Below are 20,478 nucleotides of genomic sequence, written 5' to 3'. Positions count from 1 at the left end.
TGCTAGCTATCACAGGCGAACACTGAAGATTTCCTGGAATTGAAATTAAGTATTGCTTTCCTGTTCAGCTTGAGGTGTATCATACAGAAGCTTTTACTTTTGTTCACTTAATTTTAGAGAACACACTATAATCAGAATCAGTTTAAGACGGGCAATATTGTGCTGTATTTCCTGCATGTCATACAATTCAGGTTCAGTGTCTTCATGACTCTTTAGTTGTATTACCTGTGGTACTGCAATTTAAAGATAAACCAAAGAGGTACTGATGTTTCTGTGCTTGGAATTTTGTTATAAAAAGTAAATAAAAAAAGGCAGTGTTTATTTTAGACATTGGCTAGTAAAGTAATCCAGCAGGTGCACCAGGGGGCAAACACAGATTGCCTAATTTGTGTATCTTTGCAGATTTGATATAGCTTATAATAATAATAATAATAATAATAATCTCATCTGCTAGTTAATTAAAAAGTGTGCTTTCCAAATGAGTAGGATACTGCAATGCTCTCTATAAATCAGTATGAGTGAACAGGACAAAACAACTCATCGAAAACATCTGAATATTGATGTCTATTCTGCACTTTTGAGGCCATTTTGTTTACCAAAATTAATGTACAATATGGTGTTTCAGTTCAGTTTTCTCTGAGATTTTTCAAAACTTTGTAATCAGTTTACCATATTTATTGTTTCTTTGTTACTTGAATATATGGGGAAACTTGAGTAAATATTTGGGAGTATGGAAAACCTGGTTTGGTTTATTTGTATGTAGTAAAATAAAAGAAAAACTTCAGTAATTGCTGTGACTATGACTTCAATTATGTGAGATGAATATGTGCCAATTATGTTTTCATATTGCTCCTTTATCATTCACCAGGGTCTATGTACAAAATGAGATAAGGTAACAACTTATTTGATATACAAAGCTGGACACAACCAAGGGGCTGAAACCACATTATTAGGTTTGCACACCTCTGTCCATGTGAACTTTCCATCTGTGACTTTATTTGTAGCCTTCAAACAACACAATTAGCACACATACTCTTAAACAATTTCTTTCTGTTTTGCATGTTATGATTCAGAGTTTTGGGCAGTTCAAAGTCATATCAGTAAATTAAATAGAGCTTATGCATCAGAGCTGCTTTCAATGAAATATCTGAACAACATTAAAATGTACTGATTCAGTGACAAAAGGGACATGAGTAAGGAGCAAAAAAATATGACAACAAAGAGTCGATCTGGTCAATTCTGAAATGTAAAGCTTACAGATCAGAATAGCCTATATTTTAGTGCTCTTTATATAATGAACTATATATATATATATATATATATATATATATATATATATATATATATATATATATATATATATATATATATTACATTATTTGTTAATCTAAGTTAATGTTAGTTAATAAAAATTAAATTGCTTATTGTTAGTTCATGTTAGTTCATAGTGCATTAACTAATGTTAACAAATACAAGTTTTTTTTTTGTTTTTTTTTAAATGTGTTAGTATATGTTGAAAATTAACATTAACCAAGATTAATAAATGCTGTAAAAGCATTGTTCATAGTTAGTACATGTTAATTTGTGTTAACAAGTGTAACCTTATTTTAAAGTGTTGAAATTTTATAACTTAACCCAATTACTGGTGGTCACTATATTATTGCACTAACACAATAACTCTTAACATTTGCTCATAACTGATCAGTTCTTATTAGAAATTATTTTCAGTATTTAATTAATATAAATATGTTACTGAAATTATATAAAAATAATAAATAATATATTTAAGCCACATAATAGATCACATATTATTATTGTTGTTGATATATTAACAATAATCAATTGTATTGAATAATGTGAGTTAATATTAGTGTAAGTTGTACCAACATTTAGCCAAAAGCTTAAATATCACTGTTTACCTTACTCGACAAGCAACTACTTTCGCCTAGTTGTTTTCATGCTCTACTCCATCTCAACTCGATAAGTACGCCTGCCATATAGCGCGCTTGGATGTATTTGTAGACAACCGAAATGGGGCAAAACAAAGATGCATGTAATTTTTCCTGTTTGGGGAAACCGTAACATTCATTGAGCGGAAAGATAGTAGAAATAATTTTATTTAATTCTTTATCCCCCCTCCCCTTTCTTTTCTTCTCTTTTTTTCTTTTTCTTTTTTGAATGGGAGTGCTATTTGCAGGCTGAACAGTGTAACCGGATACCTTCCGCTGCTGCTGTGCAGTGTGTGTGTGTGTGTGTGTGTGTGTGTGTGTGTGTGTGTGTGTGTGTGTGTGTGTGTGTGTGTGTGGTGGTCATGGTGTTAATGATGGAATCGCAATGCGAGTACTTTATGTATTTCCCCGCTGTCCCCATCTCAGACCTGTCGGACCCGGCCAGATATCGCACACTTCCGCGTCGCAGTCACCTCTATCTCGGGGAAACCGTGCGCTTTCTCCTGGTCTTGCGCTCTCAGAGCGTCGCCTCCGGGTCAGGTTCGTCCAGCGGCACTGCGGCGGCTGCTGATGGCAGCAGCGGATCGGAGCATCACAACAGCCGCTCTTGGAGAGAGCTGGCCGGCTCTCTTTGCGCCGTGGCCAGCGTTTGCCCCGGCGACAGCAGACAGCGAGCGCATCCTCTGTATCACGACTACCACAGCAGCGGGGACGAGTGCGTGGAGGACACGGACGATGATGATGCTGCGGAGGTGGGCTTCGCAGGTAGAGGGGGCCCGAGGTCCCGGGGCTTCAGGGAATGCAAGCCGCTACTCATTCACAACAACCCGGGCAACGGCGTGAGGGAATTCCGCAAGGCTCCTGTGCAGGTGCTGAAACACTGTAGTGGACGGTAGAGTTTATAAGTACAGATAAAGCTGACTGTGCATTCAAATAGATTTGACTTTACCTTTATCAACATGGAAGTGTTGACATTTCCTGTGTTGTAGGCCAGGGGTTTTCAAACTTTTCGATATTAAGGATCCCTAAATATGATGACATTTCTCAATTGTTTCCAAGTCTTCACTGAATTATTGTTAGATATGACGCATTAATACAGATTTGATGCTGCAGGGTTTTGACTGAGACGCAGATCTGTAATTACAATTATATTTAACTGTTAATTAACTGTATGCTTGTTATGATTTCTATGTTGATATATCCACCACACTGGAAAAAATTTAATAGCTTATTTTCGCTTATTTTGGTGAGGCATGTGGTTTATTTTGCGCTTGTTTTTCGAGACAAGGTTTCTTGTTTCTCTTGCGAGATCTGGAAACGCTGCAATTAGTATTTCCCCCACCCCTTATGGCAGAGTACTGTCATTTTAAAATAACGTTATTAACCGTTCTTTCATTTTGTTCTAACCGGTTACCATTTGGAACGGAGACTGCTGAACTTCTGAACCATAAAAAATACCGGTTTTATCAGAACGAACCAAAATGAAAAACATTTTGTTTTTAGTCCCTGATTATAAAGACAAAATATTTGTTTGCAAAATTGAATAATTGGCTTTTATATTGTTATTGCACTATAGACAAAAGAAATTATTAAATATTAGACCCTATTTAGAAAGTATTTACTCTGTATTAAGTTGATAGCATATCTTTTTATTAGTATAATAGATAGATAAACCTGAAGCAAAACGTTTTATTCATAAGTAGTTGTACAGCGCTTTACGCTTTATCAGAAGAACAATCTATTCTTGAAAGTATGTACATTGCAAGGAAGGTGAGATAAACCCTTTTTTTTTTTTTTGTACAAAACTATTTGTAGATTTGTTTTAATTCATTACTTTTCAAATCTATGGCTGTCAATAGAAAAATCAAAATTAGCCTTACGATCTGCGACCACCCTTTAGAAGAGTGAAACAGTAATAAAGTCAAATGTTAACCTGGTACATTTAAAAAAAAAAAAAATGTTTGCAACTTTTATCTATGAAATGTTTTACGGACCCCCTTGTACTGCTTTGAGGCCCACTGGTGGTCCTCAGACTCCAGTTTGAAAACGTCTCCAGCTACACATGTAACCTCGGTTCCCTGAGATGAAGGGAACAAGACATTGCGACAAACACTTGGGGAATTCCTTCTCCGATGACCTAGTTGAAGCCCTTGTATAATAACGCCAATCTTATGATTGGCAATGGTGTTTGAGCCCTGCCATTTTAGGCGTGCATTTGTCCAATATAAGTGGATGTGAAATCACCATTTCTTCAGAATTGTCTGACTGAAGGACAAGAAAGCATCACTCATACCTCGAAACTCTGAAGTAGTAGTGCTGCCAGGTTTCGTAATGTCACGCTCCCTTCATCTCAGGGAACCGAGGTTGCATGTGTAACGGGAGACGTTCCCTATCGATTCAGTTCACTCGACATTGCGACAAACGCTTGGGGAATGGAGTCCCATCATGCTGCACTACATAACGTCATACCCAGAGATGCACCAGGGTATAAACACTTGGAAAATAATATGTATATGAGGTCATGGGCCCGCCAGGTGGTGACTTATTATAATACGTCTTCAAGTGTGTAGGATAATGAATAACCCCACATGGTGAAAACCAGAGGGGAAGTTAATCTTAGTCTGAGGATCTATATGTCACAAAATACACACAGTATAATTTAACCCCTTCATAACCAGAGGTAGGGAGGGAGGTTTATTCTTATTGGAAGAGCTTGTGTCTTATAGTGGGAGTAAATTAGATAGTAGCCTACACATGTGGTTGTATTAAAATTATAACAGGTAGCCTGCCCATAATAAGGAGCTTAGGCTCACCCGCTGGGTGTTGGAATAGTAAGCTCTCTAGACTAGGGTTGCACGGTTTACCGGTACTAACGAAGTATCGCGATACCAAAAAATTAAACGGTACGATATCATCTGGTTGCTAATTTCGTTACCATATTACAGTATGCTGTAATTAGCTAAATGATATGAGATGTGACAGTTTTTAGATGAAATCAATGACAGTTTGAAAATAAAATAAAAAACCTCTGGATATGGCCAAGTGTGATAATTAAATATTATACTGTCACATGCGCTACATGAACAAGAGGTGCTGCTCTGCTCTGTCATCTGCTTCACAAACACACATACACAGGTGCACGCATGCGCACACACTCACACAAACGCAACACACACTAGCTGGTGCTTAATTTTCATGCAGTGTGTTTACAGTAAAAACGGCTGGTAACACTTAAATGAACTCCTCCGGGATTATCCCAGCATTAATGGGAAGCTTGATATAACAAACCTGTCAAAAACAGGAAGAACTCAAAGGTCTGTCAAAATAAAAGTCCCACTTAAATGAAAGCTCTGTTCAACTGGATGCCTGAAATTGAAGACAGAAAAATATAACTACTGCATAAAAATGTAATATTCAAAAAGTAGCAATAATACTCATAATAACAATTCTATAATATTAAATGGTTTTATTATTATTATTATTTTCTGTAAGCAATATCACAAATGCAAGTGTTTTATCAGCATGTTGTGATTCAGCCATAGCAGCCTTGTGCCACAGGTAATCAGATTTATTTTTTCAATAATGTTTTCATTAATACTGTGAAGCTAGCTCAGTTGTGCAGAATTTTAACAAAAATAAAATTGCAATTTTTTTGTAAGAAAAGAAAAAAGTATTATGATTTTATTTGATTAAAGCTGTATGTATCAATTTGATTAAACACCATTTGATCATAACATTTAATTATTATTTTTTTTAGCATGGAATCCAGAAGAATTCAAATGGAAAATGCATAATTTGTATCTGTGAGACTTTATGCAGTTCTTTTAATTAAGTCATTTTCTGTGTAATTTCATAAAACATCTGAGGCTTTTTATTTGTTGATTATAGTATCAATTTAGTATCGATGCCGAGATACCAGGGCTGGTATCGTACCGAAGCCAAAATGTTGGTATCGGAGCAACCCTACTCTAGACAGAGAGGGCTCGTGAAGAGATGGACGGCACGTCTAGGTTATAAAACCTCACGAACATGTTCTGCGAAGACTATCCTGCTGCAAGGCATATGTCCTGTAGGGATACACCATTTGTCCATGCCCATGATGAGGCCATGCCTCGCATCAACATCGCATCAACATTGTCCTCCATAACAAACGAAGAGCTGATCTTGCAATCTAAACTGGCGAGTGCATACGTGTGTAATGCCCGCACGGGTCATAATAAATGCATTAACTGCTCCTCATTGCTCAAGGACACAATGGTGGTGGCTGTGGGGATTGAACTGGCAACCTTCGGATTACCAGTTATGTGCTTTAGCTCACTACGCCACCACCACTACTGTTTATCACCAACCCGTTTAACTGAGGCCAGAGCCAACAGAAGTACAGTCTTTAGAGAGAGCGCACACAACTCAACGAATTCCAGTGGTTCGAACAGGGGGCTCGTGAGCACACTCAGCACCAGATTTAAGTCCCACGTTGGAACTGTAGCAGGGCGAGGGGGGTTCAAGTGCTTTGCTCCCCTAAGGAACTTTATGATCAGATCATGTCTGCCTATAGAGGAGCCAGCCTCTGGGGCGTGAAATTCTAAGATGGTCGCTACATAAACCTTAAGTGTTGACGGAGTAAGACCTGCATTCAACCCCTCTTGAAGGAATGTAAGGATCTCCGTTATGGAGTGTATAGAGGCATCTCATGGATGGTGCACTAGCCTGCAAAATGGTGTCCATTACAGACTGAGCCAGTTCTGGCTCGTTCGCTGCGCTCCATTCAGTGGCCATATGTGTAGGTTCCGCAGCTCTGGCTGGGGATGCCAAATTGTGCCCTGCGCTTGAGAGAGAGCAGATCCACCCTCAGCGGTATTTCCCATGGAGGGCCGTCTAGTATCTCCATCATTTCCGGAAACCATGACTGCTTGGGCCATTTCAGCACAACCAACAGAACCGTTTCCTTGTCCTCTCGGACTTTGCAGATGACAGAGTGAAGGAGACATACCAGGGGAAATGCATATTTTCGTTATAAAATATGTAGGCGTCCACCCCCAGTGGGACTTGGGACATGGAGTACCAAAGAGGACAGTGGGTGGTCTCTGCGGAGGCGAATAGGTCTACTTCCGCTTTGCCGAACATTTCCCAAATCCTCAGAACCGTCTGAGGATGAAGTCTCCATTCCCCCGCCATCGTCCCTCGCATGACAGTATGTCCACTCCACAGTTCAGACGGCCTGAGACATATGTTGTGCGCAGGGAGAGGAGATAGCATGCTCCACACGAGGAGGCGTTGCACGAGGCTCATCATTGGTAGCAATTGAGTTCCACCCTGGCGATTTATGAATGCTACCACTGACATATTGTCTGACCAAATCAGAATGTGATGATTCACTATGTCAGAATGGATAGTCTTCACAGCTATGAAGACAGCTAGCATTTCCAGGCAGTTGATGTGCCACGCCCGTTTCACACCCGTCCAAGTGCCGAAAGCTGGGCGTCCATCGCACAGCATGCCCCAACATGTGTTGGACACATCCGTGGTCACCACTTTCCACCTGAAAACCTGACCCAGCATAACACCCTGCTGATAAAGGGTTGGAGCTGTCCATGTTGCTAGAGCAGCCAGACAGCGACGAGTCTCAGTGACACGCACGTGCCCTCGGTGCAAGGCGTGACACGGTATGTGATATTTGAGCTAGCACTGGAGAGGTTTAATGTGTAAAAGACCTAACGGTATGACGTCGGATGCTGCCGCCATAAAACCCAGCATTTTCTGAAATGACTTAAGTGGAAATGCTTTCACCAGTTTTAACTAAGACAGACACTGATAAATGGTCCAAATGGGTTTCTCCCAGGTCCGAAGCTGCGAGGGACACGGCATCATTACCAATGTCAGAACCGGCGTATACGACAATACTTGCTCTTCCATAGAGGGCCGGAGGTCCTCACGTGCGTACTGCACTGGCGAGGACACTGCGTGGGAAGATCGAGGTGCTCATGGGGCTTGCGCCGGTGCGAGATCCTTCTCGGATTCTTCCATTTCTACCTCACAGCCCTGCTGTGCTTCCTCATGTGGTCCCTCGAGACTTAACACAGAGGAAGTGGTTGGGAGTGCATGGGAGGCAGAATCATCCCTCAGAACGAGGGCAACCCTAAAGCGGAGGGTCCGGAGACTCATGTCCTCACAGCGAGGGCAGTCTGTCCCCATGAGAGCTGCTTCGGCATGAGTGTGGCCCAGGCAGCGAACGCAGCTCTCAGCTGATCTGACGGAGTGACGTGTGGCTTGCATGAACACTACGATATCTTTTTTTCTTTTCTCCCCTTTCTCTCCCCAATTTGGAATGCCCAATTCCCAATTCTTTCTAAGTCCTCATGGTGGTGTAGTGACTCGCCTCGATCCGGGTGGCGGAGGACGAACCCCAGTTGCCTCCACGTCTGAGACCGTCAATCCGCGCATCTTATCACGTGGCATGTTGAGCACATTACCGCGGAGACAGCGCGTGTGGAGGCTTCACACTATTCTCCACGCCATCCACACACAACTCACCACATGCCCCACTGAGAGCAAACCATAGTGTAGCGACCACAAGGAGGTTACCCCATGTGACTCTACCCTCCCTAGCAACCGGGCCAATTTGGTTACTTAGGAGACCTGGCTGGAGTCACTCAGCACACCCTGGATTCGAACTTGCGGCTCCAGGGGTGGTAGTTAGCGTCAGTACTCACTGAGCTACCCAGGCCCCCTACGATACGATATCTTTAGAAAGACGCGTACACACAAGCGGCTCTTTATCGAATGTTTTACATCACGTGGACGGAATATTATATTATACAGAATATATTTATATTTCAAAGGATACAGCTCCTGCCGGAATGCTGCGGGAAACGGGTACGTATCTTGCTGAGGCGAAGAACTTGATGCTGGCGGCGAGACGAAGAGACTCTTCACTGGAACACTAGAGGAGGTGGGTGAATCTTTCGCTGCAAGCACTGAGTGTCAGGCGATGAACGTCCTGATGCATCTGCAGGGAAATCCCATCTGCTGGAGGGTGTCCGTCGACGGCGAAGAGAGGGCCGTTCAAGACAAGGTGATTGTCGTAGTCAAGACGAGACGATGTTGGCCTTGAAGGAAGAAAATTCTGAAGAAATGGTGATTTCGCACCCACTTATATTGGACAAATGCACACCTAAAAGGGCGGGGCTCAAACACCATTGCCAATCATAAGATTGCCGTTATTATACAAGGGCTTCAACTAGGTCGTCGGAGAAGGAATTCCCAAGCGTTTGTCACAATGTTGAGTGAACTGAATCTATAGGGATCCCCTGTTTAGGCTGCTGTTTGCTGCAGATGTGAGTGTTAATGGCTGGCAACCAAGATATCTCTAATATTAGGTAGGTAGACAAACTGCTGCAAAGGATTTACTAATAGAGCTCTCTGGCCAAAATGAAAATTCTCTAAAAAAAAAAATCTCTCATGCAGCATATTTCTGTAACAGATTGGAAATAATAACTTTGGAAACAGATGTGGTCAATGCAATCTATTCAAGTCTTTCACATGATTTTTGACAGTAATTTGACAGTTAACATAAGTGACAGCACATCAAGGGGTCATGCGATGCACCTGTGCTTTTCTGTTAAAAAGGCACATACACTAACTAGCAAAACAAGGTGATTCCTATACCAAACAGATTGCTTAGGGTTAGGAAAGTACAACCCACAGTGTGAAATTAGGGCTTAGTCTCCTGTTTGCTCTGCTTTCAGTCACACCCAATAGTGAAAAGCTTTGTTTAAATGTGCCTCTCTTGGTCTAGAAGCCAAACAATACAGATTTATACTGTAGGACAAGGTTGTGTAGCTATGTTGTTGTCATGCTGCAGTAAAAGAGGCCTCGTTTTTGGAGAACACCTCACTGAGTAAAGCTGTAAACATGTCCCCTGTCTCACCTTGAAGTGTTTCTCTGACCTCTTTTGTTACTTAGTCTCCTGTGGATGAGCCAGTTGTTTTAAACGACGAGGTCATCTTTCCTCTGACTGTGTCCCTGGATAAACTCCCTGTCAACACTCTCAAAGTGAAGGTATGAGTAATGTGTGTGTTTGTGTGCGTGCATTTATGCTACTGTTAATTTAAGGGATAGTTCACCCAAAAATGAAAATTCTCTCATCATGTACTCACCCACATGTCATCTCTGATTTTTATGACTTTCTTTCTTCTACTGAACACAAATGAAGATTTTTAGAAAAATATCTCAGCTCTGTATGTCCATATAGTGCAAGTGAATGGGTACCAAAACTTTGAAGCTCAAAAAAGCACATAAAGGCAGCATAAAAGTAATCCATAAGACTCCAGTGGTCAAATCCATGTCTTCTGAGTGATATGATAGGTATGGATGAGAAACTGATCAATATTTAAGTCCTTTTTTTTACTATAAATCTCCACTTTTACTCCACTTTTTTTGTTTTTGGTGATTCACATTTATCGTGCATATCGCCACCTACTGGGCAGGGAGGAGAATTTATAGTAAAAAAGGGCTTAAATATTGATCAGTTTCTCACCCACACCTATCAAATCACTTCTGAAGATTTAACCACTGGAGTCGTATGGATTATGTTTATGCTGCTTTTATGTGCTTTTTGGAGCTTCAAAGTTCTGGCCACCATTCACCTGCATTGAATGGACCAACAGAGCTGAGATATCCTTCTTAAATCTTTATTTGAAAGTCATTTACATCTGGCATGAGGGTAAGTATATGACGAGAGAATTTTCACTCTAACTATCCATTTTATTACTGCTCATACAATATTTATTAGTCCATATGACAACGTTTACCTCATAGTAATTCTGTTGTTTTACAGTACATGATTGTAAGAGTGCATGTTTTATTTCCTGTTTGTGTGAGCTGGAAGCACAGACATTTCAAAATAAGAGACTTTTAATTTTAATTTATACATTCAATAAATCGTTTTTAAAATCTATTGGCCGATTAATGAGTTATCAGCCTTTTTCCACCACTTTAATTATAAGTATCGGCAAAATCCATTATCAGTCGACCTCCAATACAGTATTTATGTGTATCAGTAGCCTATGTTTGAAATGAACAGAAGGTCTTCTTTCATCACATACATTTTTGACACCCCTGTTTAGGTGCACATAATATTTCTTCTGACCTACACCTGTTTGTGTGAGGTTCTTATGCAAAGGATTATTATCTAAGCTGTCTAGATGTAATCAAACAACAATGTGCACGCAATGCCACATCAGCTTGCATATGCTGCTGATTGCACTAGATTGTATTTTGTACCTCGATGCAGATAATAGTGACTGTGTGGAAGCAAGAAGAGGAGAAAGCTGAGATCCAAGAATATGGCTACCTCAGCATTCTCCAACAGAAGAGCCCCTGCCAAACTTTCCGCCAGGACCAAAACACCTTCAAAGCCCAGGGTGAGCTCTTGCTTCCTTCAGCACAGTACTGCACTATGTCATTATTGATTCAGCAGCAGGTAACTCTGACTGAGGGAACTGACTTTTATACATAAAGATTACCTGTTTTCGCTTTAAACTAGGTTCTCTTTCCTTTCATTATTTGTAATGTCATGTTATTGTCATGTTTTTACTCTTGTATTTATTTTGAAATTTTATAGATTTTTAAAGGGATTTTAGACCTAATATAGAGAATTTGTTCATCAAACTGTTTTTATTGGTCTCTTTTTTTTCACAGTCAGCACCACTCTTAATGTCCTGCCCCCACCCACAGTGAAGTGTCAGCAAATGACTGTTTCAGGGAGACACTTAACTGTCCTGAAAGGTAATGTCTTTTTTTTTTTTTTATCTCTGCCTTTATATTTTTTACAAAGTGGAGGGGTTTTAATCATTAATGCCATTGTTATTCTCATTGTCTTGAAATCGTATTGATTCTAAATACTATTAAAGAGAGGCCTCAATATCTTGTACATTTATCATAACCGTGAGTGGCTGTGTGTCTTTTGAGGATAATATAATGGGTTCATAGTGGTCCCAAATGTAAGGGATTGAAGAAGAATATTCATACCTAATTGTAGGAGTGATTTTTTTTTTTTTTCTTTTTGTTTTTTTAATCGCACTACCCAGTCAGCCTCAGTAAAGGGAGGATGCATTTATGTGCTTGTGTTTTTGTTAGTGTCTTTTCTCTAAGCTTGTCAGCAATGTTCATCCATTACATTTTTATAATATAATTTGTATGTATCTAGTCCTACAACTTTTTCCAAGATGCAGTTTCATGCTAATAAACAGCTTAACAACCACAAAACAGCTTCAAAAGATAGAGTGCCTCAGACTTGCTACATCTGACTGTAGACTTTCTTTAGGGTTTTAGCTTGCACTTTCTGTTTGATTTTTGTGGTTTCCTGTGTCTTCACCTGACAGACATCCTGTTTGTGTTTGTGTGTATGAACATCTGACTGTTTCAGTGTTAAATGGGAGTTCTCAAGAGGAAGTGTGTGTGCGTGATGTCAGAATCCTCCCCAACTTCAATGCCTCATACTTACCAATGATGCCAGATGGCTCAGTGCTGCTGGTTGACAATGTTTGGTAAGATAAACATTTTTATGTATCACCTCACCTGTATTGATATTCCTCAAACATTCTACATTTTCCCCAATTATTTCAGCCCGAACATATGCTTAACATGTTGATAATATCAGCCTTAAGGGGCCATCACACTAGGCTTTGAGCATGCAACTTTTTTTCCGGATAACGCAACGGTCCAGGATTCTGGTGTAAGTAAATAAAACATCACAAACAACAAATAATATTATAAAAAAATTGTTAAAATATATTGCCTACTCGCTTTCCTGCAACAATAAAACACACAGCTTTAAGATGTGTTCCTTGTATTGAGCCAAACGGTCAGCATGCAACGTTTAGATATTTTATTGGTCAGGCGTCCTCTCATTTTACAGATTCACGTTTCAGAGTTCACCAAACTTGAACTTTCGATACGCAGCGTAGTACGAAATGTCTTCGCATGAGGTTGCGTTTGCGGACTCTTGTGTTTTAATGCGTTTGAATGGAAGTGAAAGGAGCGCAAAGTGTAGTGTGACCACCCCTTTAGGTGTACTAAGTGTTACTGTTTTTTTTTTTTACTTTATACTTTTTAAGCAATTTACTTTGAAAGTTTGTTTTACATTGATAGAATGTCCAACATTTAAAATGTAATGACAGTGATGATGTCATTGTAATATTTGCATACTGAATTTTAGTTGGTCTTGTCATCCTCGAACATAGTTAAAGGTTCTTTTGCACCTTGCAAACACTGGTATTTCCTTGAATGCAAATCTAGTTGTTATCTGTGATGGCCAACGGCAAAATAAAATCATGCAAATCTGTTACCGAAAGGTTTTTGCCCTTTTGCCTGTACTTTGATGTTTTAAAATTGACGATTCATTAATAAAAAAATCACAATCTTTCTGCATGTTCAAAAATATATATTATATTATATTATATTATATTATATTATATCGATGGTTTAACCCTTTGTTTATCTGGTTTTCTTCAGTCATCAGTCAGGAGAGGTTGCCATGGCATCATTTTATAGGATGGACAGTGAATCTAGCCATCTTCCCAGCATGCTCAGTGCTCTAGAGGAGCAGAACTTTCTCTTTCAATTGCAGCTCAGTAACCAGCCACAAGATGATTCCAATGAGGTGGGCCATTATGACTGACAAAATGTAGTACAATTTTGTGTGGTACACCTTACACAATGGTATCACAAGGCTTTTCTATATTTATCGTATATATATATATATATATATATATATATATATATATATATATATATATATATATATATATATATATATAGTATATAGTTTCCTATTAAATTGAATGAATTTGTCTTTTTTCTGCAGGGACTGGAGGTGCCATTGGTTGCAGTCTTACAGTGGTCCACTCCTAAACTGCCCTTCACCAATTCTATTTACACTCACTATAGTCTCCCCAGCATAAGACTGGACCGGCCACGCTTCGTCATGACTGCCAGCTGTCCCAGTGCCGTCAAGGCCCGCGAGCATTTCCGGGTGCAATATACTCTCCTCAACAACTTGCAGGACTTCCTGGCTGTCCGACTAGTCTGGACACCTGAAGGTGAGAAAGGAAAAAAGGCTGGGAATGCATGGAGGATGTTTAAAGAAGGTGGAGAGAGATTAGTTGGATCATGGTTGGCAGGAAGCCAAGCGAAGGAAAAAAAAACAGAAATAGAAGGATGTTGGGGAATGAAAACAAATGACAGTAAATTAAAAAGTTGTTTAGAAAAGAATGTATATCAGTCAGAAGGAAAAAATGCTGCTACACTAGGAGAGACAGCTTATGAAAAAATGAACTGTAAAGGAGAAAAAAAGGGGGGGAAAATGACTATGAACCACTCCCTTTGTGAGCAATACACATGCTTGTACTGTAGATATACTCAGATAGCACAGGGTTTAAAGTGTCAGCTTTGTATGTGGTTATTTGTAAGCTAATTCCAAATGAGCTAATGTCAGGCTTAGCGCATCGAGGATGTGCAAATAAAAGAATCCAAACAGCTTGTGAAACTGTGAGTTTTGTCACAAGGTAGGTACTGTATATGACTGTATTGCACACAAATGATCACCCTCCCTAGCCCATTTGTAGTGATTTTAAAAACCCAGTTCCCTTAAAGGAATATTCCGGGTTCAATACACGTTAAGCCCAATTGACAGCATTTGTGGCATACTGTTGATTACCACAAAAATTAATTTCGATTCATCCCTCCTTTACTTAAAAGAAAGCTGAAATCGAGGTTACAGAAAGGCACTAAAATGGATGAGAATATGGCCAATTTTTGGAGGGTTTAAAGGCAGAAATGTGAAGCTTTTTAAGTGCCTCACTGTAACCTCGATTTATTTTTATTTTTTTTTAAAGAAAAGGAGGGACGAGTCTAAATAAATTTTTGTGGTAAACAATATTATGCCACAAATGCTGTCGATTGAGCTTAACTTTTATTTAACCTGGAATATTGCTTTAAATTGTGTCAAAGTTTATTTCAACATTTTTAATTTGCCTTACCAGTTGAGTTTTAGCTCTTTATTTTAATATATTTTATGTTATGTTTTATTTTTGTTTGGACGTTTGGACTTTGTGGCTTTTTCTCAATGTGCATTATGTGTTCTTACATTCTCGTGGACTCGTTCAATATCATCATCCACTGCCGAAGTTCAATTCCAAAACTCAAGAACGCAACTTCTGAGAATGTAGAAAATTGATCAATTAAAATTGATCAGGCCGAAGATTCGAGGATGCATCGGATGATGACTTGTGGACAAGAACCCATTTGAAGTCCCAGAAGTCATAGCAGTACGATGGCAAACAAAGGACATTTATTGTGTTTTCCCTCAAGAGTTTCCTGCTGTAAGCTTGCAAAAGTCTCCATCAACATTTGCCATTTTGTTGGGCATCATTTTAATAAAGTAAAGGAAATAAGAGTTAACAGATTTTATTCTTTTAACATATCACCTGCAAACCTGACTGGCGTGATGATAATAATGGTGTCACTGGTGTGTGATAATGTCAGTAGTTCTCTCACTGCCTTCAGTGTGTTGGGTTGGGCAATTGCGCAACAGGAATATCGCAGCAGATCGCAAAACTCGCAATAGATGCGTTCTACGTCCTCCTGTCATTCCGAGTTTATTCTTCAAAGGTTGCTTAGCAAGGCTGGTCTTCATTAGATTGAAAGTCTGTTCTCTGTGTTCTTAGTTTTGAGGAACACCCTGTGTTTCTGTAGCTCAACTAGTAGAGCATGGTGGAAGCAACACCAAGATCATGGGTTCAGTTTCCAGGGAACACTTGTACAGATACAATGTTTTCTTTAAATGCCCTTTGGATGAAAGCATCTGCCAAAAGCATAAATGTAAATGCTTTTTTGCCATTTTATTGACAACAAAAGTGTAGACATGACAAGAAATGATGGGGAGAACGAGATCAGGACCCAACCAGGGCAAGATCCGAACCAACTTCTCTCACATGAGCACCACAGCTCAATGCATGTGGAGCATGTGTGGTACCCTGTATGCGATGACTTAAACATCTTTTTACATTGCTATGTCCTTTTGGTTTTTCAATCCTTCTCCAGTTTTTCAATGTCTTCTTCACAGGTCGTGGGCAGAAAGAGGACCCTGCAGTAAATGCAGTGGTGTGTCATTCTCCTCTCAGCAACCTAGGATACTGTCGGAAAGGCAGTACCCTCTCTGTCAGTGTGGCTTTCCAGATACTCCGAGCAGGACTCTTTGAGGTAAATAGAATTTGAATGAGTGTGCTCATGAAATGACAGTTGCATTGCTCAGAACATCTTTTTATGAAGAAATAAATTTGGCCTCCAACTAAAACTTGAGTTTGTACTGAATTTGGAATTGCAGGATCCACACACACAAATTCATGCCTTTCTACCATTTCTCTCTGTATTTCAGTTGAGTCAGCACATGAAGCTGAAGCTACAGTTCACAGCATCTGTGTCCAATCCTCCTCCTGATGCCCGTCCTTTGTCTCGCAAGAACAGTCCTTCCAGCCCAGCAGTCAGAGACATTCTGGACAGACATCAGGCCAGTCTTAGTCTGGGCCGCTCTCAGTCCTTCTCACACCAGCAACCGTCCAAATTCCACCTCACGAGGTAAAGAGTTAAATGTGTGCATGCAGACAGTCATAGTTGGCACAGTCCAATTTTCCAGTCCCACACACAAATACACACATGTTTGATTTTCCATTATGATGAGGATTTCTGTTGACTTTGATTGTTTTTATACCCAGCTAGAGATATTTTCTATCCCCTTACTAACCTCCCTCTAAACCTAACTCTCAGAAACCCTTTTGCATTTTTATATTTTTGTCAATACATCACATTGACATTACACACAATGTAGGTTATTTCATGTTTTACTCTCCTTGAAGACATCTGATCCCAATGTAGACAAAACACTCTGTGTAAGAAAAATAGAAACATGCTCACCCTGTGATTAGGTTTGTGATTAAGATCACTCATAGCCACTGGCAAATTAAGCTTTTTCATTAAACTGTGTTTATGTGTGCATATCACAGGACAGGCAGTGTTATGGAGCGCAGGGCCATCACCCCTCCAGTGGGCTCTCCTGTTGGTCGGCCCCTGTATCTCCCTCCAGACCGGAACATTCTTTCGCTCGACAAAATTGCCAAGCGTGAGTGCAAGGTGCTCGTATTGGATTCGCACACCTAAATACACACAGGGAGAGGAGGTGGGATATTCTTGAACTTGGGAACAGATTCATGAAAATGTCTTGAAGTGTATATTTGAAAAGTGAAAAATATCATTGGTCTTTTAATTTCAATTCATTTTGTTCTTATTTTGTTGCGTTTTTACCTGCATTTATTGTTTACACGCTGAACTGTATGGTTCTTTTAAATCATTTAAATGTGCAGCTACTGTTTTTGACAATTTTTCTGACATTCTGATGGAAAGAATGAAAAACGTTCACATGCACATACTGTATAATGTCACAGGGTTTTTTTGTAGCTTACCCATTGGACATTTCACTGGAGACATGAAGTTCTGAAACTTGTGTGAATACAAGTTCAAATGGTGTACTGATGGATGTTTATGGGGAGATGGGTAAATACCCCATTTTGGAAGCATGTAATGTGCAAGTAATTGTTTACTCTCTTCATACTTGCTACATAGTATTGGATAGATGTTTTGGATGTCATTACATTTCATTTGTCAACACTGCCAACGTTTCCCTGCCCATATTTAATTCTTTGTTTTTTGCATTCCAGTAATTTGATTTACTTTGTGAAAGTGCTTTTATTATGATTATTGTTTTTCTTAATTACTTGAAAGATTGTTTTCAAAGAACCAATTTACTCAATACCTTCAGTTTTCAGTAGTGTTTAAACTGGAATTTTATTTGTTCTAGCGAGCGAGTATCTCTGCACTATTCTGCCCTGCAGTGTAACACTTCCTTGCTCAACAGCTGGTAGTTACGTGTTGGTAAATTCACATCTATTTTGTTTTTAAATTATTGCTAAATGCTAAAATTCCTGTTCCTCAAGCTGTGTTCAACTTGTAAAGCAATCTCACATAATCTCACACAACCTTTTGAGGCCTCAGAGTGGGCATGTGAAGTGGCTTCCAGCTCCTAATGGAGCTTCTGTTATAGGCGGACACCATTTTATTTATGCTGCACTTTTCATGGCTTCGAAATATTCTGTGCACACATCATATTACATTAATGAGTTGACTGGAAAGCATACATCACAATCGGTGTTCTGCAGAATATATGATCATCAGAAGTGGGATTATCTTTCTTTTGCCCCAGAATATCCTTAGCCATCTCCCGCTAAATGTCTAAACAGATTCCATTTTAGTGTCAGAGCAGATGCTGCCCACACACACAGTGGTATTGATTTCTATGCATTTACATTGAACATGCATCTTTCTGAGAGAGCAGCAGAACTACAACCCCTGTATTGATAATCAACAGTCAACTGACGTAACACATCACCACATCTTGCCATTTAATGGGTTTGTAATTGATTTCTTTGCAGAATGTTTACATATCTGTGCACATTTGTGCAGTGTGAGTTTGTTCCCCTGCTTAAAACTACTGAATAATCTTTGGGAATGAAAAAAACCTTTGTTGTCAAATATTGCACATGGTTTTCCATTATCTAGTAATTTCTGTTTTGCGTTCCTCATCAGCAAATACAGGATCTTTAATGCTTAGATTTGACTGTAATGTTAGGACAGACTTCTGTTATTCAGAGGAAACATAACAGACTGATCCATCTGACATCACAAAACGTAATGTGAAATCCATGTTGAGGAACAACAATATGTAAATATTATGTTTTAGTGTCAACAAAAGATGTTTATTAATTGTCTAATTCAAAGCGTTTGTCGTGTACTATTCATATGTGCATCATGGCCTGTTTTTGCTGATTACAAGGCTTCAAAGGCATCAAAAGATTGCATTTCATTGGAACTGCATTTGAACAATGATGTTCATTTTTGTTTAAGCACTTTATTTACTTTTTGTGGGTTTCTGTTCAGCACTGTTCATTGACAAAAATTGGCCTTAGTTTTCTTACCTCTTAACAAGGCAAATCACCAACTGGAATATTTTGAATATTTGGCTGTGAAATCTCTGTTTTACTCCCAGTCTATATAAATATACTGAGGCTAGAAGTTGCTGAAAAGTTTTTGAAACTATGATAGCACTTGGGTTGTTCCCAGGCATAAGAGCCTTGAGGCGATATATGCTGAGTATTGAGCTTGTATTGTGTGTTTGGACAGCATTTTTGGATTGCAAAGAAGTGCCAAGATGTTCCTCTGGAGGGAAATCCTTTTGGCACTCCTTAGTCAATTAGACAGCTGGAAAAGCAATTGCTGCTTGTTGACTTTTTGTTTATATATGCCTTGAAATACATTGCTGTTTGAAATGTTCACAAAAGTGTTCAGGGTTGGTGGAAATGTGTGATATCAGTTATTGAATTGTTGCACCATTTATGAACAAGTTGAATAAATGCAGTCAGGGCATAAATGGTCTTGTTTGCCTATTAAAAAAAATAAAGCACAGAAAATGCTTACAGCAGAAAAAAAATGCATTTATTTTACACAATACTCACAGACATTCGATAATTGCACTTGTTCCCCCAATCATAACACAGCTCACATCAAAAATTACAATGAAGTTTACAAAAGTTACATAAAGATTTAAAAGACTTTAAAAAATATTAACAGAAATCGAGGATTTGTCAGATACTGCACATATTCCACAAAGACACATTCAAAAGTCAATAAATATAAAAACAAATACATATTAGCAGATCAAAAAACAATTTTCACTTCAGAATGTTGTAGCATTTAGCACACTGTTGTCTGCCTCCTGCTTCCTAACATCTTGCAGATTTTCATAGGGCAGCTCTGTGGACAAATTTTGAAATAGGGTAAATACAGTTTTGAATAATTTGAAGACTTCTAGTGTTAATTAAAAATATTGAAAAATATTCAGTAATCACATACCTGTTTTTATTTGCTCAAGTTTACTTGAATTATGACCAGTCCTTTTGCAGCTGTTTAACAAGGATTAATAATTAGGATTAATAAGGATTCATAATTATGAATTAACCATCAAAAACACTTTAAAGAAAGCTTTTTAAAAAAAAGTTGCAATATATTTTAAATGTTTGCTTAGCTTAATACAGTTTTGACATTATTGCAAGATAAGTATGTCAAGTGTTCAGTGTCTTAGATTTGATCTTTTTATTTATTTATTTATTTATTTTTTACTTTACCTGTGTTTCTTGCAAATGCATGCAATTGTTGTGACTATGAGGATGATGCCAAGGGGCACAAAGACTCCAATCAAAATAATGCTAGTTTGATCTATAAAACAGCAAGTAGTAAAAAAATAAAAAAAACTGTTAGAACATAACATTGGCATACAACTTTATTTCTTATTAAGTATACAAGTTCTAATTGCATTAAGAGTTGAAACTTTTTTATTACTTATATATATATATATTATATT

At 38.8% G+C, this 20,478-nt stretch overlaps 2 protein-coding genes across 5 annotated transcripts in view; one reads left to right on the top strand and one right to left on the bottom strand.

Annotated features, from left to right (window-relative positions):
- The first annotated feature begins 2,018 nt into the window (after positions 1-2,018).
- Positions 2,019-17,419, top strand: trappc14 (trafficking protein particle complex subunit 14). 4 transcript variants are annotated; one of them, XM_051705441.1, is made up of 10 exons: positions 2,019-2,818; positions 9,912-10,007; positions 11,242-11,371; positions 11,649-11,735; positions 12,376-12,496; positions 13,464-13,611; positions 13,816-14,050; positions 16,075-16,211; positions 16,387-16,586; positions 17,012-17,419. In XM_051705441.1, exons 1-10 carry the CDS (start codon positions 2,312-2,314, stop codon positions 17,163-17,165), a joined length of 1,815 nt encoding a protein of 604 aa, XP_051561401.1. In that variant the 5' UTR covers positions 2,019-2,311; the 3' UTR covers positions 17,166-17,419. The 4 variants fall into 4 exon arrangements, with proteins under 4 accessions (XP_051561401.1, XP_051561394.1, XP_051561407.1 ...); XM_051705434.1 differs by having other exon boundaries at positions 11,218-11,371; XM_051705447.1 differs by lacking the exon at positions 2,019-2,818 and adding an exon at positions 8,315-9,083 and having other exon boundaries at positions 11,218-11,371.
- A 2,112-nt stretch (positions 17,420-19,531) lies between these two features.
- zanl (zonadhesin, like) overlaps positions 19,532-20,478 on the bottom strand; it is a 29,115-nt gene continuing 28,168 nt past the window's right edge. Inside the window, exons 50-52 of the mRNA XM_051705467.1 lie at positions 20,243-20,333; positions 19,971-20,020; positions 19,532-19,871 (exon numbers count right to left, since the gene is read on the bottom strand). Coding sequence (XP_051561427.1) covers positions 19,795-19,871; positions 19,971-20,020; positions 20,243-20,333 — 218 coding nt within the window. The 3' untranslated portion in view covers positions 19,532-19,794. The remainder of the gene's footprint in view (positions 19,872-19,970; positions 20,021-20,242; positions 20,334-20,478) is intronic.

Source organism: Myxocyprinus asiaticus, chromosome 1 (genome assembly GCF_019703515.2).
Source record: "Myxocyprinus asiaticus isolate MX2 ecotype Aquarium Trade chromosome 1, UBuf_Myxa_2, whole genome shotgun sequence".
NCBI lineage: Eukaryota > Metazoa > Chordata > Actinopteri > Cypriniformes > Catostomidae > Myxocyprinus > Myxocyprinus asiaticus.
Note: the sequence above shows the minus strand (reverse complement) of the source record. Positions and strands in the feature narration are given on the sequence as shown.

Excerpts from the sequence above, each read along its gene's own strand:
- trappc14 (XM_051705434.1), top strand. The coding sequence starts at position 2,312 with ATGGTGTTAATGATGGAATCGCAATGCGAGTACTTTATGTATTTCCCC. Across the intron at positions 11,372-11,648 it reads AAACACCTTCAAAGCCCAGG|TCAGCACCACTCTTAATGTC; the intron begins GTGAGCTCTTGC and ends TTTTTTTCACAG. Across the intron at positions 14,051-16,074 it reads ACTAGTCTGGACACCTGAAG|GTCGTGGGCAGAAAGAGGAC; the intron begins GTGAGAAAGGAA and ends TCTTCTTCACAG.